General features: G+C 57.8%; 1 protein-coding gene across 44 annotated transcripts in view; it reads left to right on the top strand.

Moving 5' to 3' along the window:
* ABLIM3 (actin binding LIM protein family member 3) overlaps window positions 1–20,274 on the top strand; it is a 33,683-nt gene extending 13,409 nt beyond the window's left edge. For 2 of the 44 annotated variants that reach the window (XM_085518877.1, XM_085518875.1), the window contains exons 2-21: window positions 5,890–6,027; window positions 7,473–7,656; window positions 7,750–7,862; window positions 9,290–9,416; window positions 9,627–9,720; window positions 12,023–12,110; window positions 12,499–12,557; window positions 12,767–12,838; window positions 13,190–13,345; window positions 13,791–13,820; window positions 14,050–14,179; window positions 14,837–14,935; window positions 16,034–16,084; window positions 17,205–17,324; window positions 17,540–17,604; window positions 17,754–17,901; window positions 18,136–18,165; window positions 18,629–18,687; window positions 19,022–19,082; window positions 19,271–19,867. In XM_085518877.1, coding sequence (XP_085375003.1) covers window positions 5,890–6,027; window positions 7,473–7,656; window positions 7,750–7,862; window positions 9,290–9,416; window positions 9,627–9,720; window positions 12,023–12,110; window positions 12,499–12,557; window positions 12,767–12,838; window positions 13,190–13,345; window positions 13,791–13,820; window positions 14,050–14,179; window positions 14,837–14,935; window positions 16,034–16,084; window positions 17,205–17,324; window positions 17,540–17,604; window positions 17,754–17,901; window positions 18,136–18,165; window positions 18,629–18,687; window positions 19,022–19,082; window positions 19,271–19,317 — 1,871 coding nt within the window. In that variant the 3' untranslated portion in view covers window positions 19,318–19,867. Of the gene's footprint in view, window positions 1–5,886; window positions 6,028–7,472; window positions 7,657–7,749; window positions 7,863–9,289; window positions 9,417–9,626; window positions 9,721–12,022; window positions 12,111–12,498; window positions 12,558–12,766; window positions 12,839–13,189; window positions 13,346–13,790; window positions 13,821–14,049; window positions 14,180–14,836; window positions 14,936–15,318; window positions 15,402–16,033; window positions 16,085–17,189; window positions 17,325–17,539; window positions 17,605–17,753; window positions 17,902–18,135; window positions 18,166–18,628; window positions 18,688–19,021; window positions 19,083–19,270; window positions 19,868–20,103 lie in introns of those variants that run through there. The other 42 variants (XM_085518884.1, XM_085518882.1, XM_085518889.1 and 39 more) reach the window with 35 other exon arrangements.
* The last annotated feature ends 88 nt before the right edge of the window (window positions 20,275–20,362 follow it).

Raw genomic sequence — 20,362 nt, 5'->3', positions numbered from 1 at the left:
CACACCATATGTTTTGAAAACTGCAACAAAATCCACGGCGCTCGTGGGTGGAGGTTAAAGGGAAAAAGCATTTCCATACGGGAAGCCACAAATACAAAACACAGCAGCAAACAGAAAATCCCTCCGTGCAGCAATAAGCTCCTTTCTGTCCTGGCTGTCTCAGTGTGTGAGGGGCTGTGCTGGGTGCTTCCACTGTGTCAGCCCCTCTCTCAACCTGGTGCTGACTCCTCGAGTTCAGTCTCCACCGTGCACATCTGGAGCCCCTGACGGTAGGGCCCATGGGCATCTGTGCACGTGGACACCCCAAACCTGCCCATCCCTCTGAGAGCAGAAAATAGCACTGTGTGGGCTGGGGCTGGGCTCCATCCCCAGCCAAGGCGCTGTCAGAAGCTGCTGGGTGAGTGCTGTGCTGCTGCAGCTCACCCACTTGTCACGCCTCATGAATAAAATCCGGGGGAGGTGATGGGCTCCGGCCGGCCCTGGGCTGCTTCTTTGTGGGCCAACTCATGGTCACTGTCACCCTGGGCAAGCAGGAGAGGGGGTGGCAGCGTCAGGCAGGGGGCTGGTGGGATGCACATAGGACCATCAAGGTCACCCTCATGTCTCTCTGCCCACCTTGGGCTTGGGAGCAGGCAGAGCTGGAGCCCCCAATGCTGTGGATGTGTGGTGTATCATCAGCACAGGACACACTCATCCGCCTCACTCCCCCGCGCTCATACACAACTTAGTGGTGTCTCCAGCAGCCTGGGCAAGATTTTTAAGCTGAACCAGATGTAAGGATGAAATTCCATCGTCAGCTTCGCAGCAGGGATCCCTCGTTGTCCGCCTCAAACAAGCCTTCCTGCAGCACAAAGTGCTGAGCTGGGGAGCACTGCACATCTGCAGGGCCAGCCGTGGTGGCAGCTGGGCAGCGGCAGGGCTGGGTACATGGTGGCTCCTGTCCCTCTGTGTCCCCTGTGTCTCTCCTGCTGATTATTGCTCCTGAAGTTTGGCTGAGCCCTCTAGAGAAGCCTGTCTGGGCTCTCTGGGCTGGAATCCAGTATTCTCACAGCCTCCCAAGTGAAGGGCTGATGTGTGTGTTGCTGTCTGCTCGGGGCACTGCATGGTGCTCAGGCAAGTGGAGCCCCAGGCAGAGTGTGTGCACTGGGTTCAGCCCCAGGGATGCCTGCATACTGTGTTCCCTCTGCCTCATGCACATGTACCCTGTCTCTTTTTCTCAATAGCTGCCTGCCCAGCCCTGCCAGCCCTCACCATGTCCCCACTCTTGTCTTTAAGTGATCCTCCTCCGGCAGATTCAGCCTGTAGGTGCTGGGCAGAGATGCTTTGCCTGGGTTGCAGCACCACGATAAGGCCCCTCTGCAGGCTCCCTTTGCAGCCTCGCCCTGCCCTCACATCTCTCCTCCCACCAGCTCCTGCAGTTTCCCTCTGTTTCCCTTTTGGCACGCTGAACATGCACATCCACATCATGTCTGAGGCTTGGCCTAACGCTCCCTCATTTCTTCTGGTTCAGCCTGAAGTCTTTGCTGCCAGCCCTTCAGCTGGAGCAAATCAGATGGGGCGGTGTCCTGGGATGCATGCACCCAGCTCCCAGCTCACTGCCAGCACTGCTGCTCCTTCCTTGCTGCGGGGTCTTCAGTGCAGCATCCCTGCTCCTGCTTGGAACCACCCAAGGCAGGACCCCGTGCCACCTGCTGTCACCCAGGGACTGCTGTGCTGTCCCCTCCCACTCAGTGTAAGTCCCTACTTCATGCTCACTGTGACTCCTGCCCCGGGTAGTAAAGCATTTCAGCCATTATTAATTAAAATGCAATCTATCCTCTCTCTTCCTCTCCCCAAGCCACCAAGAACTGCTAAAATATTCTCAGGGATAATAGGGAGGGGAATTAAATAGTTACTGTGAAATTCAAGCTGTGCCTTTCGGAGATTGATTGCTGCTCCTGGAGCCTCCAATTCCCCTTTGAGTGCTGCATACCCACAGCCATGCTCAGTGCAGACACCATCAGTGAGATGCACAGCCTGCCTGCAGAGATCATACCCCAGGTTCTTGAAGGGGGGTCTCTTTCTTTCTCCCACCCAGTTTCCACAGGAGTGAGCAGTGGTGGCTGCTTTTGTCCTATGGGGGATGAAAAGCACTCAGTTTCAGGGTATGGGGTGCTCTGCTGCTGTGATACCTGCAGGTGAGCAGTGCGGTAGCACCAGGCTGAAATGGCAGTTCAAGGAGCTCTGGTTGCCATGACAAGCTGAACAAGTATTGGCTAAGAAAAGGACCCTGGCAGTGCTTGGTGGGGATGGGAGCAAGGCAATGGGCACAGCAGGACCAGAGTGGGTCCGAACTGGGGATGGTGCTCCCAGGGCTTCGTGCTCAACCTGCTTTTCCCGGATGCTGTTTGCGTCAGTGGTGCTCTGTGGTTCCTGTGTCACGGTGACCCTGCACTGATGGTGTGGGGCTGCCAGCACAGGTGTGTTCCTGCAGGGCTGGGGTTGAGTTGTGCTCCCTGGGTCATTTGGGGGTTTCCTCTTCATAGCTCTCTTCAGGCCAAGGGAGGGAAGCACCCTAGTGTTTTCTTTTGCTGTGCTGCCCCACATCAGGGTCCTCATGCTTCTAAGCGGCATCAAAAACCAGACTGACAGCTTCCTCCTCTCCTTAGCAATCTGGAGAACATCATTTCTCCTGGTAGTGGGTTCTTCCAGCAGCCCCTCACCCAGCACTGCCCTCATCCCTTGGTGCTGGGGGTCTGCCTGCAGGTTGGGCTGACCCCACAGCAGGTCCCTGGGCTCCCCTGGTCCTAGCAGGGAAGTAAACATCCTGCAGGCCGGGGCCGGGTCAGTGCGGGGGACAATCGCCAGCTTCCTCAGCACTCACGTTTAGAGAATAATTTCCATGAATGCAGCCAGGAACTAACTCAGCTGCACAGGCAGGGCCCAGAATGTTCTCTGCTCTGTCTGCTTTCCCCTGCTTCTTTCTGTCCTCTTTCTTTTTCTCCTTATCCCCACCCATAGGAATGCCTGACCTCCCTCTTTTCTTTTCAGGCTGGCAGCAGTGTTTCCCCCAGGCCAGCTCCCACCTGGCACATGGTGCTGCTGTGCCCTTGCCACTAGCATGAGGCTGGTGCCACCTGTGTCACCCATAGCAGCAGTGACAGCATAGCAGTAACACCATGGTGGTGACAGCGTGCTGCCCTTTCCCAGCTGCAACATGGCGTTACCTTGGGGACCCCCAGGGCTGGGGTCTGGGGAGCAGAGCAGCACAAGCAGGTCCCATCCCCATCCATCGCGCCCACATCCCATATCCTGCTGTCACCACCCTTGGCAACCACATGTTGTTTATGTCCTGTGTCACACCAAGGGAGGTGACGTGGGGTGGGGGGACAGTGTAGGGCAGGTGGATCAGTAATTGGCCATGATCTGATTAAAGCTGGATTAGGGCGGTGGCACACTGAGGACTCACTGTAAGCTGTAGATGGTCACTGGGATTCCAGCCCTACCTGCTCCATACTCTGCACTCCCTAGCAATGCTGTGCTCAGAGCCCCCCAGCTATTTCAAGGCAGTTTGGTGACCTTCCAGCTGGGTCCTGGTGCAGGGTAGCTGGGATGCACGCACCTGCACTGTGCCTTACCAGGCTATACACAGCCCCAGTGCCCTTCCTTAACAGCAGAGCTGGGCTCAAGCACACCCACAGCTCTGCCTGGCTCACAGCTCATCCATCCCTTCCTCCTACAGCATCTTCACAACCATGGCTGAGCTCCTCCCACTCTTGTCCAGTGCATGACAGGTCCTCAGCCCCACTGTGATGAGAAACTCACATTCAAACCAGCCCCAGCAGCACCCACCCGCTTCAGTTTTCTGGTTATTAATTAAAGGGTGAATGCTTTTTTCACAGTCCGAGCATTGTGCAAGGATTAATTAACTGCGATTAATTACATCAGGCCTCTCCATCCCCCTGCAGAGATGCTATCACATAAACATACTGATAGCAAACATAGTGTTGAGGTGGGTGGGAGCCTCCCATTACCTGTTGCTAGTGGTATAGAACCAACCTGCAGCAGTGCTTGCATAATTGGCCTTACAATTAGAAGAGTTAACATGCAGAGGGAGGGAGATAGAGGTAGGAGCTGACCTAAAGGATGATGGATCTTCTTCAATGCATCTTGGTGTGCTGCCATGCAGGAAGGGGTGGCACAAAGCTGCTCTGGTGCTGTTTGTGGGCACTATCTCTCCCCCAGCTCAGGCTCTGAGCCCCTTGTTTGCATACAGCCAAACCAGCACAGGGCAGTGGGCTCTGACCGGAGGTGCCACCTTAATCTGGATCAGCAGAAATCTGCCACGTGCCCACACGCAGTGTGCTGCTGTTATGCTCTGCCAGTCTGGTGCCAGCAGGGACGTGCAGCAGGCCTGGCCCTGGGCAGCATGACGGCACTAATCACCAAGCGGAGCCAGCTCAATGTCCTGTTGTACAGCAGCAAACCGGGCTGAGATTATGGCATTCCTCAGGCAGTGCCCACCCCTCTTCCCGGCTGCTGGATCCCAGCCTGGAGGCCACTAATACTACTTACATTATTAGGGGATTATTTGGGTGTAATGAGCTTTGCCCCGCTCAGCTGTCCCCTACACGGAGCTGCGGGGATGTGTGACACTTCCTGCACTGAGCCGCTCCCAACCAGGCACAGGCCCAGTGAAACAATGCCATAATGTTCCTGCTGAAAAATTCCAGCACGAGGCCAAGGTTAATCCCAAATCAGGAGCGCTGGGCTCAGCTCTGAACAAAGGCAGTGCCAAGGGGGCAGCAGGGCTCAGAGCTGGGTCTGGCACATCACTGTGGGTGCCAATAGGTGCCACGATGCAGCAATTGGTGCCCTTCTGTCCTCAAAGCCTTTTCCTTTCCTCCCACCAAGCACAGGGGTTTGGAGATACGTTGCTATGGCCACAGAGAAGTTTCCCCTGGAGACCAGAAGCCCCGAATAAGTGATGCCTGCACTCTCTAACACCGATTTCCCCCCCTTTATTTTTTATTATTAATATTTACTCAAGTGTTGATTTAATTTGCAGCCTCTCACCACCCCGCTCCCCCCGCTGCTTTTCCGGCCGTGGATTGCCATGGCAGTGTCCCAGGGCTCAGCTCCCACCTCGTTCAGCACAGCATGAGCACAGCGTGCATGCAGGGGATGTTCCAGCTCTGTAACTCCTGCTGTGCTGGACACCCCTCCATGATGAGAACCCCCTTAGTGGGGTTAGTGTAGGGCATTGTGTCCATGGGCACTTGGCCTTTGAGATGGGCTTTTACCGTGAGACCATTTCTCATGTCACCTTAACTTTTCTTTCTGTGCTTTACGAGCCCATAATGGGCTGTTTCTCTTCCCCGTCACCTGATCTGCCCCTCGCTGAATGAAGAGCTCTGTGATGAGTGCACTCCTCTGTCCCACACCCGTCCCCTCGCCCCGTGGGGTGTGCACACCTCCAATTATCTGCTTCTCCTGTTCCTGGGAATGCAGCACAGTGCCTGCTCAGGAAGCCGCCATCCCTTTGAAATCCCTACCCCTTCATAGCTGGGTATTGCCCAAATTGCAAGCTGCTCTCTGAGCTCTCAGCAAACAAGCACTCTGCTTCTTGGCTGTGCCCACAATGGGCAATGGACAGCCCAGAGCTGCCACTTGCAGGTGGAGCAGGGAAAGCAGGAGCTCGTCCTTGCAGCGTTTGCTGAGTGCATGTCTGGGGCCTGTGCTGAGCCAGCACAAAGCCCCTCTGCTCAATGCAGTTCCTGCCCTGGATGTCCATCAGCAGCACTGTTGTCCATAACAGGGTAGTCAGTACCTGATGCCTGGCCAGGCCGTGTCCCAAATGCTAACAGACCCTTTTCCTCCCATTTTCCCCTCTTTCCTTCCTGCCAGCAGTTCCCTACCAACAAAACCCCTACAGCGCCGGGAGCGGCTCCACCGTCATCCAGTGCTACCGCTGCGGGGACACCTGCAAGGGCGAGGTGGTGCGTGTCCAGAGCAACCACTTCCACATCCGCTGCTTCACCTGCCAAGGTAGGACGGGACACGTTGGTGCAGTGCTCACAGTGTCCCTGAGCGTTGCCAGCATCACCAGGCTGTGTGCATGGGGGGCTGACACCTGTGAGCTAAGTGAATGCCATCAAATACATCTCAGGGGGCTGCTGTGTTCTTCTGATCAACAGAAGGAGGATGAGGGGTTGCCACCAGCCTGGATGAGCTGAGTAGTAGCAGAGATGCCCAGGGCAGGCACATGGCACAGCTGTGCTTGAGGTGCCATAGATACTCTGTGCTCAGCTAGGAACCAACGGCCCCAAGGATGCCATGGAAATAGAGGGGAGAGGTTGCTTGTCCCCTGAGGCCGGGTGCAACAACAGAGCTGGGGAGCTATAAAAGCCAACGGCCCAGAAATGACACTGCAGGGCTCCTCAGCACATTTGTTAAAGCAGCCGCTCTCCAGCAGGCCGGCGGCTGGTTCTGTGCATTGTAAAGCATCTCATTACCAGGGCTCATAAAGGTCTCACAGCACCCTGTGCTAAGCAGGGCACGTATCCTGTCCCCTTGGCCCTCATCTCCCCACTCCCCCCAGGCACCCAGGGCTCAGCAGGAGGGGACAGTCCCCTGGGGCTGTCATCACTGTACAGCCCTGGCTCACTCTGGGGGCAAATGTTCAGGGGCCATGCCGAGCCCCCCTGGCCACTCTCCAGCTCTGGTGTCTGTGAGCAGAGGGAAGCTGCTTGCTCAGACAGCCGCTGGCTTCAAAGGGCACGGAGCTGCTGGAGAGCTTGGCACAGTTCACTGCCTGCTCTGTGAGTGAAAGGGAATAAATAATGAGAGGAAATCCTCCTGTCTCACCTTCTCTCTCAGCCCTTACCTCTGCCACTGGCTGCTTCCAGCTCCCGTGCCAGCCCTGAGGCTTGTCCCCATGTGTCCCCAGCTGTGAGGATGTCTTCTGGGTCCCACAGCAAACAGGGTCTGATCCTTCCTCAGGTCTTTCTTCTTCTGCTTCCCGATGCCACCCACGAGCTGGGGGCTGCCTGCCTGCCCCGTACCCTGTCACCTGGTGGGGTGGGTGATGGGCATCGTCCTCGTGCTGTCCCTGCTGTGCCTCCCAGAGCATGAAGCTCCTGGGGTCTGTGTAGATGGAAAAGATGTAGGAGGGAGATGACACCAAGGAGCAGAGCTCGCCGTGTCTCCTTGCATCACTCTGACGGGCTGAGCACCACCCACAGCTCCCACCGACGGGGATGCAGCAGGGCTGGGTTGGGTACCGACGGACAAACAACGATGCGAGCAGCTCCTCCGGGAGCCCCATCCCGCACCCGAGCGGCCCAACACTGACACCTGCTGGTGCTGGGGAGGGTCTCAACGGGAAACCCTCCCCGATGCCCTCGGACAGCCGGCCCCAAAGGCTGCATCAGGGGTACATCAGGGGTCCGAGGGCCGAACCCCCTGCTGACGGCTGCGTGTCCCCCTCGCAGTGTGCGGCTGCGACCTGGCCCAGTCGGGCTTTTTCTTCAAGAACCAGGAGTACATCTGCACCCACGACTACCAGCAGCTTTATGGCACCCGCTGTGACAGCTGCGGGGACTTCATCACCGGGGAGGTCATCTCGGCGCTGGGCAGAACCTACCATCCCAAGTGCTTCGTCTGCAGCACCTGCAGGTGGGACATCAGGCACACGTGGGGACACGCTGGTTTGGGGGCTCATCTCCCACACCTCATCTCACGTGTCTCTGTCCTTCTCCTCGGCTGCAGGAAGCCGTTCCCCATTGGGGACAAGGTGACGTTCAGCGGGAAGGATTGCGTCTGCCAGAACTGCTCCCATTCACTCATCAGCACCAAACCCATCAAGATCCACGGGCCCAGCCGTAAGTTGGCCACCAGGGTGTGATGTGAGGGACTCCAGGGGCTTCTGTGGGCTCTGCTCCTCAGGCTGACAGGGCTGTGTGCGTTCTTCCTGATGCCCCTTTGTAAGCAGGATTTTGGCTGTGCCTGTCATCACTGGGGTGGTGCTGGGCACAGGTGCCGGTGCTCAGGGATGGGAGGGGCTTTCAGGGCTGGCATGCAGCAGGGCACGAGCACTTAGGAAGGTTTGGCAGGAGCAGCAGAGCAGCCTTTGTCTCCACCCAGGGCTGCAGGTCACTGCTGGTTTCGGAAACTCCCTTGCCCTGTGTGTGACTTGGGTGGGTGCTGCTGTCTTGTCCCCATGTGAGGCTGCTTGTGCTCATTCCCTCGTGTTGTTGATACCAAATTGAAACTCGCCAGGACAGGAGGGAAAGCTGCATTTTGGTGGGTTTGGCCGGCCCTCACTGTGACCTTCCTTGAGTTTGGGGATGTGGCTGCACTGGTGAGCCACAGGTACAGCACAGGGCTTCCCCACCTTCCTCCATCCCCATCCTGAGCCCCACGGATGAGCTGCCAAGGGCTGCCTGTTGCCTCTCTTAGCAGGGCAGTAGGAAGGGCAGCTGTGTGCTCGTCCTCACACCAGCTTCCTCCTTTCTCACCCCTTCCAGCCAGTGCTCCTCAGCCTGCAGAGTGGGGTTACCCAAGGGCACTGGGTTTTGTTCACAGACAGCATCCTGATGTGTGGTGCCTTGGAGCCCTGGCACTGCCACCCAGGGGAGTGATAGGGAGGGCATGCCTCTGCAGGGCTGCCACTGGGGGCTGCTGCTATGCTGTGCAGGAGAACAGCCCTGGGAGCAAAGTGCTGTGCCTCTCCATGCAACTTCAGCCTGGGGAGCAACCTGAAAACCAGGCAAGCAGCACTTGTGTGAGGGAAGGACCAGATCCCAGCTCAGCTGAGCTGCCCCGTCCGCTTTCTGCTAGGGGCTCACCCAGCTTTGCCCTGTTGGCAAGGGCTTGGTGCAGAGCTGCCCGAGGCTGGGCTGCACAGAAAGCCTTGCTTCGCTTGCACAGTGCCTCAAGAGGGAGGATGGTGGCAAGGAGAGGGTTAAGGAGCAACCCCATGAAACCTGCTGCACCGGGGCAGAAGAGGATGAGAAGCCAAGGTCAGGGGTCCAAAGCCCATGTGCTTCCTGCTCGCAGCCTTGGCAGGAGCCAAGAGTAGCAGGGAAGGAAGGGAGTCTCGTAAATACCGTGGTGGGGCCGGATGTGGTGATGGAGAGCGCAGCCCTTCCTCTGCTCCACTCTGCTGAGCACTTCCCATCCCTCTGCCCCATGGGAGCCCTGGGCAGCACAGACCCAGAGAGCCCCGGCTGGTGCCATGGCTCAGGGCAGGGTCCCCATGGGGCAGAGGTTTCATCTGTTCCCCCTTCTTTTTGCCCCCCTACTCCAGACTGCGCAGGCTGCAAGGAGGAGATCAAGCAGGGCCAGTCCCTCCTGGCACTGGAGAAGCAGTGGCATGTCAGCTGCTTCAAGTGCCAAACGTGCGGGATCATCCTCACCGGAGAGTACATCAGCAAGTGAGTGCTGCTGGTTGAGCTTGGCTGGTCTGTCCTTGGCTGCTGGGGCTGCAGTGAGCACCTGGCTATGGGCTGCCAGCTGTGGGCACCTGGCTATGGGGGGCAAAGCAGCAAGTGATAGCCCAGTGAGCAGGTGACTCTCAGATGTGTGAGTGCAAGGTGTTCTTGGCCTGGCTTACCTTCCTCACCCATTTTCTTCCTCTCCTGAAGGGATGGAGTCCCATACTGTGAGTCTGACTACCATGCTCAGTTCGGCATCAAGTGTGAGACGTGTGACCGGTACATCAGTGGCAGGGTCCTGGAGGTGAGTCCTGTCCTGGGCTGCAAAAGGGACAGTCCCACCCGAAGTGTGTCCCTTGAGGAGCTGTGGGACATTCATCACCCTTATCACATCATTCCTTCCTCTGGGCCATGGTTGTCCCTGCAGTGGGTGTGTGGACACCGTTGCCTGGAGCATGGCAGTAGAAGGAGGAGCAGCACCACACTGCAGACCTTTGGGGTCTGGTACCAAAGCACCCAGTGCCTTGGACATGCCCCACACATGGGGACTGCAGCTCTAACCAGCTGCCACCATACCTGTCTCCAGAGCATCCCCAGCCTGCAAGCACATCCCTTGCAGCCTGCTGGTTGCCTTGGAAATGTGTTCTGCACAGCCACCTGACCAGGTGAGGGCTGCAGCACCCAGCCAGCCCTGTGCCCCCATTCCTCCCCAGGCCAGTCTGGAGGTGGCTTTACCCATTGGCCAAATCGTACTGCTCCTACCCAAATGTCTGCAGGGGATAAAAGGCTGGAAAACTCAGCCTGACTGTAATCCAAAGGGTCAGAAGGTGGGAGGCAGAGAGAAGGATGTCAGAATGAAACACGCTGTGGTTTTTTAGATCCGCTGGCGTTGCCGTGGAGCTGGGCTGTGGCAGGATGGGGAGGTGGTAATGCTGAAAGCATGCACAGCTGCTGCTGAGACCTTCCTGCTGGGTAGAGGAGCTGCTCCCAGGGCAGCACTGCACACACTTCTCTGCCATCCCAGAGAGCAGCATCCCCATACCACATACATTCATACCACAGCTCTGCAGTGAGGCAGGCACAGGTGCTGTGTGCTGAAGGAGCAGTGCAGGCAGCACCTGGAGGAGGGGTCTGGAGCCTGCTGAGAGCTGGGACAGGGCACCTCCAGCCTGGGTCACCCACAAGAAGTGCTCACCCCTCCCACAATTCCTGTTAGCTGAGCTGAGAGCACCAGGGAACTGCAGGCTGCAGCCTGGGCTCTCCAGCATCTTCCTCCAGTCCTTCTTCAGGAGCTGCCTGTGCCCAGGAACATTTTCTGCTGACTTCAGTCTCCAGCACTGGCTGCTGTGAGCATGAGCTCAGCACTGCAGCAGCTGCTGTAGGCCAGCTGCCCAGCACAGGGCATTCAATTGGCAAACACCAGAGAGGAGCAGGCTGAAGCCAGAGCTTCCTGAGCTCAGATCCCGCTGGCAGTGCTGGGTGGCACCGCTGGCATTGCTCAGTGCCTGCCTGAGAGCTTCCCCCTGGTGCCAGGGGCTCTGATTGTCTTCTCCAGCAGAGCACAAAATGAAAATGGTGCCTTTAAATAATGTGAGGCCTTAACAAGCCTTCCTGTGCTATCCATCAGCTGCTGGGCTTTCCGAAGGGCTGGAGCAGTGTGGCCAAGCACGAATGATTAATGAGTCTGTAAGGGACTCTGTGGGATAACAAGCAGATCTCGCCACCCACAGCTTCTGCCACCCTTTTATGAGCTGTAATGTTAATCAGTACAGGAGAGGCAAGGCACTCACACAGCTGGGATGGCTGTCTTTGGAGGGGTCTGCCTCACTTCCCTGCCAGCCTACTGCAGCATCATGTATGGACCAGACAGGAAAAGATGTGTGTGTTATTTCTTAGTGTCAGCACATTGAGCTGCTGAGAGGTCTGAAAGCACCGACCTCACCTGGCTGCAGCACATCCTGGCTCCAAGAGGGTCCACAGAAGCAGTGGAGCAGCATATCATCCATCAGGGGCCTGTGTCTCCAATGTGAGCTGTCTCCAGCAGCCCATAGTCCCACTCCCACATGGGAAATATAGAACTGCAGATACACTGGCCATGATGTTGAGGAGCTGAGGCTTAGCTGCATTGTTTTCAGCCTATTTTCTCTGAGCTTACAGCTGAGTCCTCTGATTGACGCAGTGATGGTGGGTCCCTCTTGGCACAAATCAGAGAGGAAAAGCCATGGGCTGCCATCTGTGCCCTGGGAGGATCAGTTCCCTGCTGATTTGATGGGCAACCATCTCTTCTCTGTGGCACTTCTCACTAATCTTCACATCAGATTTTTCTAGTGATCTTCCCCTCTTCAGAATTCTCCCAGCTCATCCTGTCATTGCCATTCCCATTATCAGCAAGAGCCTCATCTTCCCTCTGCTGCCCTCCATCACCCAGCATTCTGGTTATTGCAGGAATACAATGTCCGGTGGGGCTGTGCCCTGAGCCAGTGCTCCCAGCCTTGCAGGTTGGGTCTGTTTGTTGCATGAAACACGCTCTGCTTGTATTGCTCTCCCTGAGGTTCTGCCCCCTGACCATGCCCGGGTCCTGCCCCACTCAGGCTGTTCCTTTGCAGGCTGGAGGGAAGCACTACCACCCCACCTGCGCCCGCTGTGTGCGCTGCCATCAGATGTTCACCGAAGGAGAGGAGATGTACCTCACAGGTAGGGACTGCTGCAGTGATGGGAGCTGTGCCCAGTGCAGGGGACCCCAGGACCCCTTCCCACCTGTCCCACCTCCCCCTTTGTCTGGGTTACACTGAGGGTCTGAAGTTCTGTCTCTACTCAGCTGCTTTGGTTCTGGCAGGAGCTCATTCCAGCCCCCATAGGAGCCATTCCCAGCTGCACACCTCTGGTACCAGTAGCTCAGTGCAGCTGGGGACAGCACAGCCAGATCCCACTCGGGGACAGCAGGCTCTGGGCAGGGGCAGGAGGTGGAGGGTTGGGATGTGCAGGGACAGGGTTGGGGACATGCAGGGACAGCAGCTGAGTGATCTCTAGCAATGGGTGCAAGCTGTGCACAGAGCTCAGGCACTTTCCCTCTGCACTCCAGGCTCTGAGGTGTGGCACCCCATCTGCAAGCAGGCAGCCCGGGCAGAAAAGAAGCTGAAGGTAGGTGGCAGTCAGAGGCCTCTCCAAAAACTGCAGGTCCCAAGTGCTGACCTGAGTGCCTGGGCACTGTGGGAGCACTGCCCCAATCTGGGGTCGTTCTTTACCCTGCATGAGTTTCATCCCTGAGCAGCACTCAGCACTATGCTATGTCTGCTGCTCCTGGCTATAACCTGCCTGGCTCTCACCTGTCCTTCCTTTCGGCTCCACAGCACAGAAGGACATCAGAAACCTCCATCTCACCACCTGGCTCCAGCATCGGCTCCCCCAACAGAGTCATCTGCGTAAGTAGATGTCTGACCTCAGCCCCCCGGGGCAGAGCTGTGACCGTGGGTTTGGGGCAATTCAGAAGGGAGAGTGACAGTTCCCACCCCTGTGTTTGGGAACAGTATGGACGAGTCATGTCCCCTCTCCCCATTGGCACGTAGGGAGCACCCAGAGGGACACTGTCCCACTGTCCTCCATCCCAGCCCTTCTGCCCTCTCCCTCTGCTGCCTCTGCTCACATCTTCTTCCTGCTGCCGTGGTGCTTGGGCTCCACGTGCTGGTTCTGTGTACTGTGCGCTCCATCTTTCCCTTCCCTCTCTCCTTCTCTCCCTTTCCGTCCTTTCTGTCTCTGTCTCTCCCTCTCCCTAGGCTAAAGTGGATAATGAGATCCTTAATTACAAAGACCTGGCAGCTCTTCCCAAGATTAAAGCCATCTACGAAGTGCAGCGTCCTGACCTCATTTCGTATGAGCCCTATCACAGATACACATCGGATGAGACGCTGGAGAGATATAGCTATGGGGAGGTACTGAGCCGGGATGTGCCCAGGGCCAGACCCCCATTTGGGGACATGGCATGGGGCTTCACTCACTTCTGAAGGGTCCCTGTGGGCACACAGAACAGGGGGTTTCTCCCCAAGGTTTTCTTCCCGTCAGCAGGCTCTGAAGTCACTGCCAGCAGTGAGGTGGCATGGAGTTGTCCCATAGCAGCTCATGGGTAGGAGGGCACAGAGGGACAGGATTTGAACAGATCCCACAGAGAGGGGGGTGCTGAGGTAGTCCTGGCAAGGGCTTTGTAATGGGCTGCAACCACATCCCCCTCATCCCCCAGTCCATCTGCCCTAACAGTTGTCATGAATCTGCTCTCACTGAGTGGGCTGTGGCTTGGGAAACAAAGCTGCTATGTGGCCACCACCATTAACTATTTGCTGTCTCTCTCTGTCTCTCCTCCCTGCCTCCTGCTGTCTCCAGTCCTTGGGGACCCTCTCCCCGTACTCACAGGTAATGGCACTGCAGGTCTTCATCACCCTGCTGCTACCATGGGGCTGTGATAAGCATCCCCTGGCTGGTGCCTGCCCAAGGTGGGAGGACACAGGGACCCATCCCAGGGGTCTGCTCTTGTCCAGCCCCAACTGGACACACATACACTCAACAGCATCCTTGGCCACAGGATGCCTATGTCTATCCCTCACCCTCAGCTCTAACCTTCCACACCCCTCCCTGTCCCCAGGACATCTACGAGAGCTTCGACATCAGACAGAGACGAGCCTCCAGCCCTGGCTACATCGACTCCCCCACCTACAGCCGGCAGGGCATGTCCCCCACCATCCCAAGGTCCCCCCATTACTTCTACCGCTCAGGTGAGGATTTGGGCTGTGGCTCCATGGACCCCGCTGGTCTCGGTCAGGGACAGAGGAGGAGCAGAGGGGGCAGGTGGTGACCTGCTGTGCTGCATGCACCCTATGGTTCTGCCACTCTCTGTGCAAGCAGTAAGGGAAGGTTGAGGGGGCTCAGACCTGAGCTGGGCATGGAGGTGGCCCCAAGGTCCAGCAAAATGTAGAGGAGAGCAGCCCACTCAGCTGGCTTGGTAGCTCTGGGGTTGTGCATGGAGCACTCATGTTGCAAGCGCTGCTCCGGATTGCAGAGCTCAGCTGGAGCACGCTGTGTCTGCCCACTCTCCTGGCATCTGGAGCTCGATGGGAAAGCACAGCACAGCCTGAGGCAGTGTGTGTGGAGGTGCTGCCTCCTCCACCATCCCTGCACTGCACCACTCACCACCGCATCACACGCAGCTTTCATCTCACCAATGGTGCAATGGGGCACCTCCACATCTACCCTTATCAGGAGATGCAGGGCATCTGCTCCATCACGGCCCATCCTGGACCACATCACCCCATCACCTCACCACATGGGCCATCCCCTGCTCTTCTAACACCGTTGCCTTTAACACCCATTTTCTTCTGCCTCTTGTTCTTTCTCTCGGTCACTTATGGCTGCTTCTGCTCGGCACTGCGTAGGCACAGAGAGCGGGCGCAGCTCCCCCTACTATAGCCAGTTAGATGTGAGGTCTTCTACTCCAACCTCATACCAAGCACCCAAGCATTTCCACATTCCAGGTAGGCTCTGGAGCCCCTGGCCCAGGGGAAGTGCCGTATGTGTCGCATGCCCGCATGTGCCATCCCCTGTGTGCTGCATGCGTAGCTCCGCCGCCTGCCTAGAGCCAGCTGGCAGCAGGATCTACCCTGGTAGAGGCCATCCATAAGCAGGACCTGCAGCTTGAACCCTTCTCCTCCCCATCACCACCCAAATGTCTCAGAGCCTTCCAATGTCTGCTTGTCCCCTCGTCCCTGTGCCCACCCTCCCACCACCTGCACATCTCGAGGAGCCCCTGCAGAGACCAGTCCCCTGACCGCTCCCCCAGGACCACAAAGCAATGTGTGTCAGCCAGGGGCTTTTCTGCTCTTCCCCTTTACAGATGATTATTTTATACTCCCCCTAGGGCCCGCCGCTCCCTCCCCCCAGGCTCTTCTGGGCTTGCCAGCTGCCTGCTGCCCTCCTGCAGGGATTGCAGGGGCCCACCAGGTAAGGGCCACCACCCACTCCCAGAGCCCAAGGGGATGGGTCAGAGGGGGGGCAGTGGGTGGGAAGCAGGCAGAGCACCATCCATCCCCTGCACTACTGCAGGCACCTCCCACTATGGGATCCCCAGTGCCCAGAGCCACCCTGCACCACAAGGACACTCTGACCACGCTCCCATCCCATCCCCCCCACCCAGCAGGTCGGTGCTTTATGGATGGCCCCCCTCAACCCTCCGCCAGCTTGGCACCAGGCACTGGCTCGCTTTCCCTCCCAGCTGGCTCTTCTCTCTCTGCTGCAGAAAGAGGCTTTGGCTGAGTTTGTTGTGCCCCAGGTAGCTCGCAGGTGGTTCTTGCAGGTGTTCCCCCCCATGCTGCCCAGCTGCAGGCTGGCAGGGCCAGTGGTGCATCTGTGCCCCCCGCGGTGCATGCTGACCGGGCACTCGCTGCATGGCACTCATGCATTGCCACCTGTCCAACTGCGGTGGAGTCCAGCCTGGATCTGGCTGGATGCTGGGCTGCACTGGAGACTACTGTGGGGCAGCATCTCCTGCAGGACTGCCATCCTGCCCTCCCTGCAAGCTCGCACTGAGCTCCTCTCCATGCTTCTTTCCTCCTTTCTTTCCTTTCTCTATCCAGCTGCTGGTGAGAGCAACATCTACAGGAAACCTCCCATCTACAAGCGGCACGGTCAGTCTGCAAGCTGGGAGCCAGGCACGGTGGCTCTCGGTGTGGGTGGTGGGTAGGGGCATGGTGGGAGATGCAGGCAGGAGTTAGGGAGCAGGGCCTTAGGGATGGTGTTGCTGCTTCCCCTCTGAGCAGCACAGTGCAGGGCACAGTGCAAGGAGCAGGGTGCAGGGGAGGGCTGCTAGCTGTGGGGCATCCTTGGGATGGGGAGTGAAGAAGTGGGGGGGTGGCAGAAGGGATGAGGGTGGCACCAGGTGTCAGAGCAGCCCATGTGAAGGGCTGTAGATGGTGATTTACAATTACACACTGAGCCCTGCAGGAATAACAGCCCATCCTGGATGGCTGCTGCAGGTTGAAATGCACCCAGGAGGTGCAGGAGGATAGGGAGGGGGAATCCTGGGTTGGTTCATGGCTGCAGGGCTTGCAGTCTCTCTGCTTGCTGGCATGTGTAGCTGGGCTGCAACTGCCCAAAGTAGTAACTGTGTCTCCTCTCTCTCTGTGGGCTCCCTTTCCCACCTGCCTGCTGCCTTGCTGTGTGCCTGCACCACTGCTGTAAGTAGCTGCTGTCGGTGAGGTACCCTGCGCTTGGGTGGTGGTCTCTGCCTGCACCTCCCTGCCCCTGCTGTCCCCATTACAGCCATTGAGGGTGGCTGGAAGGGGCCGGGGGTTATGCATGTTCCCAGTGCCCATCCCCCTACCAATGTCCTGGCCTTCGAGTTGAACCCCTTCCTCAGTTGCTGGCGTCCCCCTCCTGGCTCCCCAAGTGACCCATAGGCTGCCCTCTGGGCTCTCCTCCATCCCTTCCTGTGTGAGCCCTGCTGTGTGCCTGTGCAGCCATAGAGAGGGGACAGCCTGGGGGTGTGGTGCTGCTGGCACTGAGGGTGCTGCAATGCCAGACCATGAACTGGTGACCATTGTCTGCCACTGCATCCTCATCTCCAGGAGGTGTCAGCCATTTGAGAATGGGTTATTTCCAGCTCTGCTCTGAGCTGTGCCAAACACAGATTGTTACGAAGTGCTGGGAAGAGAGGAGGGTTTGATTTCATCCTGGCATGGAACTTTTCTAAGTGCAGCGTCCCTGTTACAGAGCTCCATTCTCCTCTTGCAGACAACAACCCTGCAGCCACCAAAAGCAAAACCAGTGAGGACATTGCACAGACGTCCAAGTACAGCCCTGCCTACTCCCCCGACCCCTATTACCACTCGGAGTCAGAGTACTGGTCCTTCCAGGGATCTCCCAAAGGTAACAGCCATCTGCAGCACTATGGGAATGGGAAACCTGCTGAGAGGGCATCACCCTGGGACTGCACCTGGACCCAAAGATGGGGCTGAGCTGAGCTATGTGCCACAGTGATCCCCACATCCCAGCAGTCCTTAGGATCTGTCTATCCCCATGTCTCTGGGGGCTGCCTCCTGTCTCTACCCCAATCCGACCCCCCCCACCATGTCTCCTTGCAGCTCCCCGAGCCCGACGGTTCTCATCAGGAGGTGAAGAAGATGGCTATGAGCGGGGCATGCACAAGGTGAGCAATGTCCCTGCCCACAGCCTGGTGAGGTGGGCACAGAGGGTGACAGAAAGGCACAGAGCAGTCCATGTGTCACCTCCTTGCCCAGTGGTGCCATGTGCCCTGGGATGCTTCCCACCAGCATCACCATCTCTCTGCATGCCCAGATCCAGAGCGGCATCGGCAGGCTGATCCTGAGGGAGGAGATGAAGGCACGCTCCAACTCCTATGCAGACCCCTGGACCCCACCCCGCAGCTCTGCCAGCAGTAGAGAAGCCCTGCACACAGCTGGCTATGAGGGCTCCCTCAATGGCTGTAAGCACAACTGCCCGTCATTCCATCCCATGAAGGAAGGTGATGGGAAGGGGTGGTGCACCCAGGAGATCCCTTTCCCCCTGGGGCTCTGTGCAGTCCCCATGCTCTCAATGGGGCTGGGGCTGTGTGTGGGTGCTTGGGGAGCCCCAAGGAGGATCAGGGGATGGGGGGAGGAGGATCTCTGCATGGTGCAGTGTTCTCAACCATCTGACCCTGGCTCTGCTCCCCTTGCAGCCCCCCGGATGCACTACCTGGCTGACAGTGGTGAGTGTACCACCCCTCATCCTTGGGGCATGGTCATGCCCAGCTGTGGAGACCAGAGCTTGAGAGCTGAGCCCAGAGATTCGTGCTGGGACTGGGGAGGTGTGAGGAGAGGAAGGAGCCCTGTGCTGTGCCAGGGCAGAGCAAGGAGGGAAGATGATTTTGAAAGGGGCCATTAGGATGGAAGAGAGAGGAGGGAGGTCTGGGGGAGAAACACACTGGGAGGAGTTGGAAAGGGAATAGAGCCAGGTGAGTTTGGAGCTGGAGATGAATGGAGAAATACTGGAAATGCAAACAGACTGTGAGCAGCTGGCCTGGGGAGGCAGGAGCACATCTGTGCCATGCATGGGAGCAGTGGCAGAGGAGATATGTCAGAAAAGGGGAGGTGTGGGCATGCAGCAGTGCTGCCGGGTGCATTGGGCTGGCCCTGCGGTCTCACTCATGCTCCATGGTGGTCTCCTTCCAGATCCCCTCATTTCCAAGTCAGCCTCTCTCCCTGCCTACAGGAGGAATGGGCTGCACAGGGTGAGTGCCTCCTGCTGCTCCCTTCCCTGCATCCCTTCTGCCACTCCTGGCTGTGCCAGTCCCAAATAACCCTCAGTGGGCACTGCTGGAGTGCTGTGCCTGCCCTGCTGCAGGTCTCGATCCCCATCCTGCAGATCACATTGCTTTGCTTCATAATTTATAGTTTAGGAGACTTGGGCTTGTCACTTCCTAGTCTCTTCTGCTTCCCTTTCCCCACTGCCAGGCATGGGGTTGCCTTCCCCTTTTGGGGGTATGAGAGATGCTGTGCTGGGAGGAAACCTGTCTGGAGGGGCCCCCTCTCACCCCTCCTTCTGTCCTTGCATCCCTCCCACAGCCACCCAGTGCGGAGCTTTTCCACTACGACAGCACCAACGCCGTCAACTGGGGGATGCGAGGTGAGGCTGTGGGGCAGGGCCGTGGTTGGGGGGGTGGCTGCCATCCCACTGCAGGCAGCTCCAGAAATGGGATCTAGACCAGAGGGACCAGGGGAGAGATGGGGGAGTCCCTGCAGCTCTGGAGGGGGCTGCTGGTGGGGAGGGGGCAGTGGCTCATGTCTGGTGTTGTTTTTTTTTGTGTCCCACAGAGTACAAGGTAAGATGGCTCTCAGCAGTGACTGCCACCTGGAGGTAACACCCAGAGGAGGTCCCAGAGAGGTGCCCCTTTGTACCCAGGCCCTGTTAGAGAGAAGCTTTGCCCTCTCCCTGCCTTCATCCCCCTCCATCCCCATACCAACAGTGCCATCCCGGTACCATAGGGCTCACACCAGAGCCCCAGCTTCCTGCCAGGGTCCCCAGCCCTGTGTTAGTGTCTCACTGGTACGAGGCAGAGGTGGGTGGCTGTGCTCGTGTTCCCAGCTCACCTTCACCTCTGGGTGACTCCTGGCTTTGCAGAGCAAACAACAGAACTTCAGCTCACCATTTCAGAGCCACACAGGTGGATTAGGGTCACTCCAAAAGCAAGCTGCCCTCTGCCCTGTCCCACCCAAGCCCTGCTGTGCCACTCAAGCCCCCACAATGAGGCAGGGGGAAGCACTGCCCTTGTGCCCCATTGCTGAGCTCTGGCTATAGAGAGCTGCCATAGTACTGCTGTCCCTGCACAGATTTACCCCTATGAGCTGCTCCTGGTGAAGACAAGGGGAAGGAACCAGCTGCCCAAGGACGTGGACAGGACTCGGTTAGAGGTGAGGCATCTCCTAGTGGGCAGATCTCCTTGGGGCTCACCCTACCTGGCTTACGGTGGTGCAGTGATGGGATCATGGCCATGCGAGGAGCATCTCCAGGGCGAGCAGCGCTGCAGGCTGCAGTCCCCTATTGCACCCCATGGGGGAGTCCTCGCTGCCAGACCCCCCCAGCTGCAGCCCCGCTCTGCCATCAGCCTGGGACGGTGGCCCCAGCCCAGCAGCCCCTCTCTCCGCAGCGGCACCTCTCCCAGGAGGAGTTCTACCAGATCTTTGGTATGACCATCGCCGAGTTCGACCGCCTGGCCCTCTGGAAGAGGAACGAGCTGAAGAAGCAGGCGCGGCTGTTTTAAAGGCAGCGCATTATAAATATATACATACCTATAAATATATACATAGAAAGATCTCTATATTGCAGCTCTGTATGATTCTCACTACTGTACGTGGCAGAGGCTCCCTCTGCAACCCCTGAGAGTGAATTGGAGTCTCACAGATAAT

Source organism: Coturnix japonica, chromosome 18, assembly GCF_054131305.1.
Source record: "Coturnix japonica strain WE chromosome 18, WE-NBRP24, whole genome shotgun sequence".
Lineage (NCBI taxonomy): Eukaryota > Metazoa > Chordata > Aves > Galliformes > Phasianidae > Coturnix > Coturnix japonica.
This window is presented reverse-complemented; position numbering and strand designations above follow the sequence as displayed.